The 8,788-nt window shown below is 46.1% G+C and overlaps 1 protein-coding gene across 1 annotated transcript; it reads left to right on the top strand.

Moving 5' to 3' along the window:
* Nucleotides 1-1,962: 1,962 nt before the first annotated feature.
* Nucleotides 1,963-6,767, top strand: LOC147600921 (trypsin inhibitor ClTI-1-like). Its single transcript, XM_086747654.1, has 4 exons — nt 1,963-2,011; nt 2,375-2,412; nt 3,098-3,207; nt 6,692-6,767. The coding sequence occupies exons 1-4, from the start codon at nt 1,963-1,965 to the stop codon at nt 6,765-6,767; spliced, it is 273 nt and encodes a 90-aa protein (XP_086603780.1).
* Nucleotides 6,768-8,788: the final 2,021 nt, after the last annotated feature.

The following is an 8,788-nucleotide window of genomic DNA, read 5'->3' as shown; positions in this document are numbered from 1 at the left end:
CATACCTAGAGCAGTCGGTGAGTCCATCCCATGGGGAATTCTAACGATGAATCTGACTAATTTGGAACATGGGGCAGATTGTGAGAAATTAATGAATCCTCCTCCTATTAATGACAGTTTGATGGCAAGAAATATAACTCGATCGATTAAGGAATGGAAATGTGATGCAAAAGAAACAATTAGTTGGGACTCAATATGGACAATGTCCATACTATCTCGATTCCAATATATGGCCAAAACTTCTTGGTGTTTTACTTGGGATGGCTCAATCTTTACAACCTGGCCACTAGCAAATGACAAAGGGACCACATGACGAGAAAAGGAAAGTCAAGTGTCCTGGTGGAAATGTGAGAAAATATACGATTGTAGTACTAAAGACGTAGCAATTCAGGAGATTCCCCCTTTAGCCGCAGCCCTGAAATATGGTTGTCTGTGTAGAGGACTTAGAAATGACCTCCAATTGACAGAAACATTTAAACCAAAAAGGGGAACGTTCTTTAGTTGCAGGAGAGCTACCATTCGAAGCCCAGGACACTTAGTTTGGGCAATGAGTGATGGAACCTGGACGACTCATTTACCTATGGATGGAAAGGTAAAGCAAATTACTTTAAGAATGCCAACATTATGCCCGCTTTGGAAAAAGGCTCCTTTTAAAGGACCCTTAGAAAATTTGAGGATAAAACGAGTAAAAAGATCGGAAGAAGGTGATGATGAATGGAATGAACCCAGTACTGGAGTCAGAATTGGTTGGGCCCTAGAATCCTTGTTAACCCCTTTGGCCATATATAGAAATCGAGAATGGTTATACCAACTAACAGGGCAGGTGGAGAAATTGGCTAATGTGACAAGAAAAGGATTTAGAGATCTAAATCTACAATTACAGGCCACTTCCAAAATGACTTTACAGAATAGGATGGCTCTGGATATGCTTTTACTCAAAGAACATGGAGTGTGCGGATACTTAAGAGACAGGATAGATCATTGCTGCATACACATCCCAAATGTGACTCAAGATGAAGAAAAGCTGTGCTTGGAAGGACCCGGAGGCTGACACAGAGACAAGGATGTGTGTGATGCCTGCGTATGTACTCATATTGGACGTATCAAAATCCTTGACAGGTCTAAATTCCTCTCATATACACAAGTGTAGGACGTTTTACAAGGAGCCCATACCCTAGATTTTAGGAAACTGCATAAAAACAATTCCAGAGCCAGACTCTGCGTAAAGCTAGCCCCCGGGCTCTGCAAAGCCAACCACTCTCATCAGCGGCTAACAGATGAGATACTCTTTGGAGAGCCGTGCTGCCCAGACGCCCAGGCAGGACACTGTGACAAGCTTTTCCAGCCGCCGCTGGCCTGCATTCCCACGACTGCAAATGCAGGCAGGTTGGCTTTACTGCTGGGGCTGCATCGGTTTTCTCTTCCTCATGGCAGGAACGCACGCACAGCTCAGCACAAGCCCCCTCATGTCACTTTATGACGAGACGGGGGCAACGACCTTAAGAGCCACACGGCACTGCATGCCTGTTTTCCATCCTCCTACTCTTGCCCAAGACACTCTGCAATCAAAGGGCAACTCTGTCGAGACGAAGTCAAAGAGGGAGGCCCGGGGAAGGCTGAAATTTCAGCCGGGCACCCACCATTCACTCGGCTGCTGCCCCACACGGCCCTGAGTTTAAAGCTTTTCATCCTGTGAGCGTGGTGCCGGGAAGGCTTCTGCATCAGCAGTTGCCAGCCACTGGAAATGCTGGGGGTTCCCCGTGGAAATGGCCGCGGGGGGGGTGGGGGGGGGCGATGAGCGACCCCACGGGGACCTACAGCTCGGGGCCGGCCCGGACTCGCTCGCCAGCCCCAGCGCCCCGCGCTCCCGCCCGCTGCGCCCCTCGCGCTCCGCCGCGGCCGTTGCGCCCCCGCGCTCTCCTCGCCTCGCGCCCGCCTGTGGCCGTTACTCCGTTGGCGAACATGGCGGTGCCGACACCGGTCCTGGTGCTGCTCCCCGCCGTTCTCGCCGGTATCGGGCGCACGGCGCCGGGGCAGTGGAGGTCTGGGGGAGGCGGGGGGACCGAGCCGGTCCTGGGGAAGCGGGTCGGTACCGTGCTCCGTCCGGTCCCATCCGCAAGGAAGAGGAAATCTGAAGCGGTACCGGGCACTGGCCGGCTTAGGGGGCGCGGGCGCGGAATCTAGGCCGGTGACGGGCATGAGCCATCCGGCGGCAGGGTGGGGAACCGGCACAGGACGGTGCCGGACACCGGCTGGTCGGGGGGTGCCGGGACCGGTAACGGACACCGGCTGGTCCCGGGAGCGAAGCGGGGGGGGTGGGGCGGGGGGAATCCAAGCGGGACCGTGCGCCGTTAACGCCAGTTGTTCTCTACAGGGCTCCTCTCCTACTCCGACGCCGTTGCCAGCTTCCCGGTGAGTGCAGCCCGCCCCGCCGGCCCCGAGAAGGACGATCCCACCCGGCCTCCGGGCGCAGGGCGGCCCCTTCCCCAGGGCCCCGGGCCTGACGCCAGGCAGGAGTGCCTGGCCCTGGCTCCAGAGCTGCGGGGCAGAGCAGGGGTCCCGGAGGGGTGGCCTGGCTCCTCCCGAGGAGGAGGGTAACGGCAGGTGAAACCTCCAGAGCCAGGCCGCCCCTCGGGGACCCCTGCTCAGCCCCAGGAGATGCCCAACAGCTGAGAGACCCGGGGCTGTTCCCACCCCCCGCCTGCTGGGGGCAGTAGCACACGTGCCTTGGCGATTCCCACCTCTTACCAGCTCAATCTGTGGTTGCCCTTTGCAAGGACTCGCCGTCCGTCCATCCCTCTGACGTTAAGATGTCAGAAGGAGCTGTGTTTTCTAGCACGCTTATGTCCTGACACCACAGCTGAAGCCATGCTAGGCAGTAGAAGCCAAGCCGCAAGTGATAAATTCCCATAAGAACGTGAAAGATAATGTGGCACTTGATAACGCCGTGCCAACTCCTGTTGAGCGCTCCTTTCTGTGCATAAGTGTGCCAGTATTCTTCAGAAGTTCTCAGATCAGAAGCTGCTGATCTGAAAGGGCCCAAGAGGCCTGTTTCAAACAGATTATCTTAGACTTCTTATGTACCTATCTTCCCCAGCCTGCCTGCCACAAGTATAATGTGTCTGGATGTACAAGGCAGTACCGTCCAGTTTGTGGGACCGATGGAGAGACCTACTCAAACGAGTGTATGCTCTGCCTTTCAAACAGGTAGTCACTTAACTGACATCCTAACTTTCCCTTCCCTATATGCAAGCAAAATATTCACCCACACATCCCAATTAACTGATAGGTTATTGGCTTTGCATCGTTCACACTCTGTTAAACTGCAGTTTTACCAGTGTCTTCTCAACAGTCAATCCCTTGCAACAGCTTTTATCATGGTACCTGTAAACGGCTTAGGTTGGTTTCAGTTAGCTGGGAGTATTGAATATTTGCTTTTGTAGTTCTTAAGGAGAAGCATCTCAGAGGAGTGTTGCCTGTCATGTTCATGCAGTACCATGTTGCCATTAAATAAAATGCTGGACTCTTCCACACTCCCCATCAGAAAACATGAAAGATCTCACCCAAAATGCAGATTTTATTCCATAATGTTTACATTCAAGATCCAGTCTCCTATATTTCCTTTCACAGAGAACAGTAAGAATGCCAGATGTTAGGAGAAAATACTACTTAGCCATTCAGATTGTTTAAAAATCAAGAAAAGGATCTCCTAATATTTGAGAGAGCGTATTTTATTCTTTAATAATTTAATCATTTTTTAAAACAAATTGAAAACATACAAAAGCAGTACTTAATGAGCATTGTTACCCCCCATTACGATGGACTGGAAACATCTATAGAGCATCCTCCCAGTACAAACTGAGAGGAACTGCTAATGAATTGAATTGGATGGTGAAAGGAATTTATATAAATGAAATAACAGGATTTCTGTTTCCAGCAGAGGGAGGAAGTGGAAGTAGCACAACAGCAGTGACAGGCATTTACAAAATTACAAATAGACAGATCTCAAGAAAGGGAAGTCTGAAATATATTCCTGACATTGGGCTGAGGGAAAGATTAATTGAGACTAGATAATTTACAAAATTCAAATTGCCAAGACAGAGGAAACATAGGCCAGAATAAGGAAAGTATCAAAGGTATCAAAGAACACATAAAGAAATAATATTTTGAAGAAGGTGTCAAAGTACGTTTAAAGGTATGCAGATCTGCAGAGTTTGGTAGCATTTTCACGAGAATACATCACAAACTATCCAAGCAAATGACAAATTGCAAAGAGAATTGCTAAGCCTACAATCTGGAAAAAAAACCCAGGGAATCAATGTGGGTTTTGTGTGTTGCACAGATTGCACACACAGTATAATCTGTGAAAAGGGGCAAAAAGAGGTGCTGGCATGTTACCTATTAGAAGCCTACCCATCTTTGCTGCCTAGGACGACGTTGGAGTGAGTTACTAAGAGACTGACTTGTAGACAGCCAGAGGTAAAAAACAGATTAAGCAAAGCCGATACAGATTTGTCAGAAATAATCCAACCAAATCTGTGAGATTTAGTTTTTTTTGGCAAGAGTAGGAACTTTTTTAGCAGAGTAGGAAGCAACAAAAGTGTGGCTCCATGACATGAGTAAAGTATTTTACATAGCTCCCCTTGATGTTCACATAAGAAGACAAATAGTTATTTAGCTGAAATTGTTAAAGAATGAAGTCACAGCACTTTGAAATGCTGTGGTTTAAAAGCAGTGATCAGCGTTTTACAGTCAAACTGGAAAGAGCTATAAAGTGGTATTTCCTTTAGGTGTGGTACATAATTCAGTATTTTTGTAATGAATTGGATATCCAAAACAAGACAATAAAAATTTGCAAAATAGCAAGAGATACAATGATCTGTGCAGGACAGTATCAAAATTCCCAGGGATCTGGAGAAATGGACTGAAATCGGTACAATAGAAGTCAAAGAGAAGTGCTAAGTATCACACATAGAGAGTGCAAATCATTGTTGTGGAAATATAGACAGGAGAGCATCTCAGTGTATTTGATCCTTTCTCAGAGCAGAATGATGGGCTTTGAGATCCAACCTTACATTTCTAGGACGTTTTGATCTTTAGGCATGATCCCTCCATTCCAGATGGGTGCATGGCAGATTCCTGATACAGCACTGCACATAGCACAAAGGGTTCTCCAGGCAAATCTGTTTATTTTCACTCAATTCCTTAAGTAATCCATGATGGGCCTTACATCTTATTAGTATGAGACATAATGTACATGTTTTCTGTGAAACGTGGGCTTTAATCCAGTTACACACACAAGGTAGATTTTTGTCTTAACCATCTTTTTTGCTAGTATCTTACATGCTCAGAAACATGCATTTTGATCTGAAGGAGCACAAGGTGATCAAATACTATCCTGATTTTTTTTCCTTTAATAATTCAGTAGCTGCCATACTCAGTAGCTTTCTAGTTCAGTCTGGAGTTGTTGTTCTATAGTGTTTGACTTGGCATGAACACAACAAGGATAAAACACTTGGAGCAAAGCTGCAGCACAACCTTGCCCATCCTGGTTCTGCAATGCACCATGTTAACTGTAAGACCAAAGCTGATCTTCATCCCTACCTTTTTTTTATTATTTTTAAAGCTTAGATCTAACCCATTTTAAAATGGGTGCTAGAATGCAATTCCCATCTCTTCCCCACTTTGTGTCCAGTAGCAGTGACAACAGCTGATCTTAGTTTAAACCTAGTCTGGCAGCACTACAGGCACGTCTTTGGAAACAGATGCAGCAGCTTAAGCTGCCTCTGCAGGGTTTAGTGTAAGGGCTGTCCTTCTGCCAGAACTTTTCCTTACATCTTTACATCTGTTTCACATCCCCTGAGCTTGATTTTTCCTTTCATATTTCTAATCTGCTCCACTACCTTCTGGTTAAAAGATCCTTGATACCACTATTAGTACAGATTGTCCCTGCTTTTGGGTAATTGCAAGCCTCTTGATTTTCATGAGGAGTAAACCAGCTTGATTCTATTAAGATAGGGAAGCAAACTGAAGATCTAGGGCAGTTTGGATTCTATCACTTTCTTTTTGTATCTGTACTTGCTTGGTAAACTGAGATTTGTAACTGGAGCACCCCAAAGTACCATGTATGGGACTTAAAGAAAAAAATCTGATGTTCCCAAACTAAGGGAGACTTGGCTAAAATTTCCTTAAAGAAAATTCCAGCATTCAGAGAACCACACCCTCAAATTTTGGTGAAGCCTGGGATGCAGAGATGCATCAGGGTGCATACTGTTCCCACTGAATTCCCAAGTGAAAGGGGGAAATTTTGTAAGCAGTAGAACTGGTTCCCACTTCAGAGACTGTGACATTTGACTTGCCTAAGTGCTTTGTAATGGACACAGTCCTCATGGCGGGATTTGCCATGTGGTTTGATACTTCTCAGATTTGCAGATGGCTTTATCAGGTTTTTACAAGTAACAAAGCCTGAAGTGAGGCTGTCTCTGGTAAGTTACTTGCTCTGTGTGTATGATTCATAAATCTTTGCATCACAGTTACTTTGCAGTAGTGTTTGCCATAAGTGGTGCAATTAAATGCATCGCTGCATGTAACTGAACACATAGAAAGACATGAGCGAGTCCTCTTTATGAAATGCCTCTGTTAAATCCAAGTCTAGTGCTTCTCTTCTAAAATATTTTTGTTCTACTTGCAGTGAAAATAAGAAGGATGTCCAGATTTTCAAGAACGGAATATGCCAGCCAACTGTCAAGAAAATGAGACAGATGTAGGCAGTCCAAATGGCAACAATGCCTTGAATGTACTTTCTGTGTAGCCTGTCTTAATAAATAAGTTTGCCTGTTTAAACAAAATACTGTTCCTGTATTAAAAAGTGTTTATAAACATAGCCATAATACACTTATAACTTGAACCGCAATTTATTTTCTCATGCAAGATAGATCATAGGGTAAGAAAGAGATGTCCTGACTGTATACCAGTAGGTCAGTTTTTTGGAGAAGGAAATGAATGGGTACCCGGTGTCACTCCCACAGCAAACCTGGGAGGCCCCAGCACCTCCACTGTGGGCAGTGCTGGCAGCAGCAGCTGCTTGTTGTTCCTGGGAGGATCTGAGATCCTGGGGAGCCACCGGAGGGGTTTCCTGTGGCGGCTAACAAAGCCTGGTGATGGCAGCCTGACGTACCAAGCCTCTGCCCCTGGCTCCCTGCCTGCAGGTTCTGCCAGCCGAGGGCAGTGACCTGGGCACCCTCTGCTCCTGCCCCAAGTAAGGGCTGTTTTGGAGTGCTGGAGGCACGGGCAGGGGGCACGCAACCTTGGCTTCTACCTTTGATCCAAGCCAAGTGGCGCCTGCTCTAGCCTCGGCCCCGGACAATGCCTGTGTCAGGCTTTGCTGGGCAGTGGCAGCACAGGCAGAGATGTACAGCACACTTCATGCCTGATGAACATTTACAGGTCAGTGACTTTGGTTTTGAAAAACAAAAATGCTTCCGTCTTTAAAGGGTTCCTTTAAAGGGTCAAAGCTATCCTTGTCTCCCAGTACGTGCCTGCTTTCATCTCTTTCATGCAAAGGCTAATCATTGACGGTGGGATGTCATGTGTGGCACAACAGGAGGGCTGGAAGTTTAGGCTAAAGCTGTCATGTGGAGACAGGAGTATGTGGACAGAAAAGAAAGATAACCGGAGCCTCCCAACAAGGTATCAGTTGTGGAGGGAAAATCAATTTCTCTATTGGTGGCAAATCCATTTGAGAAAGTTCCTGTGTGCTCCCAGCTGTCATTTCCACATCCAGAACTAGAAATTTTTACTTCTTCAAATTGTGCCAAATGCCAAAGCACTTGTGTCCTATGCTATGAATTAGCAAGTGGATGGAAACAATAAGCTGTTTCTGTTTGTATTTCTATTTTGATAACTAATTGTGCTTACAAGGGAACTTTAACAACTCCAGTCCTGTTAGCTGTATAAATGTTCACAAATAAATGACCCTCAGTGCTGTCAACTGGATCCTTCCAGAGCTGAATGTAAAACATAATTGTATCCTTTCCCAAACTAAAAAAAAACCAAAACCCAAAAACCCAGTGTTGTACTGCAATTTGGCATTTATGAACCTCTCTAGATCAAAAAGTTGATGTCTCAGAATTTCAGTATGCGATTTAATGCGATTGCCTGCGGTGGTGCTGTTAGAGGTCCATTTTACCTACAGGTGTGGTAGGAAGTTGTCTAGATGGCAGATTGCTAAAGCAGCAAAATTAAGTGGCAAAGAGTGAAAGACAGCCTGTGGGTCTTGCATCAGTGGCTACAGTGGGTCAACACTGATGACTTCCACGTGCTCTAGTTGCCCAAAATTTGAACAACAATCTAATTGTTCCCAAAGTCATCATCCAACTAATGGTTTCACTGCTGGCAACTCTAGCCTTTGCTGCTCAGGGAAGTCACTCAGAAATGAGGTTTTTGAAGCCAGACTGTGTTCCCATGCTTCCTGTTTCCGGAGTGTGTTACTTGGAGGGCAAGGTGATGGGGCAGGCTCAGAGCCCAGTGAAGTACCCAGGTGCTGAGGCCACAGACACACTGAACTGCATCTAGCAGCCCTCTCCATCTTGGTACCCAGAGCTCCCTGGAGTGGGCGGCATTAACTTTTCCACAAAACCAAGTACTTCTTTTCTCTTGAGATTATGTTTCTGTTAAACTTTTTATATTGTTCTTCTTATTGTAATAAATAAACAGAATAATTGAAAGCAGGAGTTGCCCAGAATCTCCTTATTTTTATAAATTTATTTTCATTAGACTTTTATTTTCA

The sequence above is a fragment of the Chlamydotis macqueenii genome, chromosome 4 (genome assembly GCF_036417535.1).
Source record: "Chlamydotis macqueenii isolate bChlMac1 chromosome 4, bChlMac1.mat, whole genome shotgun sequence".
Lineage (NCBI taxonomy): Eukaryota > Metazoa > Chordata > Aves > Otidiformes > Otididae > Chlamydotis > Chlamydotis macqueenii.
Note: the sequence above shows the minus strand (reverse complement) of the source record. Positions and strands in the feature narration are given on the sequence as shown.

Coding starts and splice junctions, on each gene's coding strand:
- LOC147600921 (XM_086747654.1), top strand. CDS start 1,963: ATGGCGGTGCCGACACCGGTCCTGGTGCTGCTCCCCGCCGTTCTCGCC. Junction 2,012..2,374: donor GCTCCCCGCCGTTCTCGCCG/GTATCGGGCGCA, acceptor TGTTCTCTACAG/GGCTCCTCTCCTACTCCGAC. Junction 3,208..6,691: donor ATGCTCTGCCTTTCAAACAG/GTAGTCACTTAA, acceptor TTCTACTTGCAG/TGAAAATAAGAAGGATGTCC.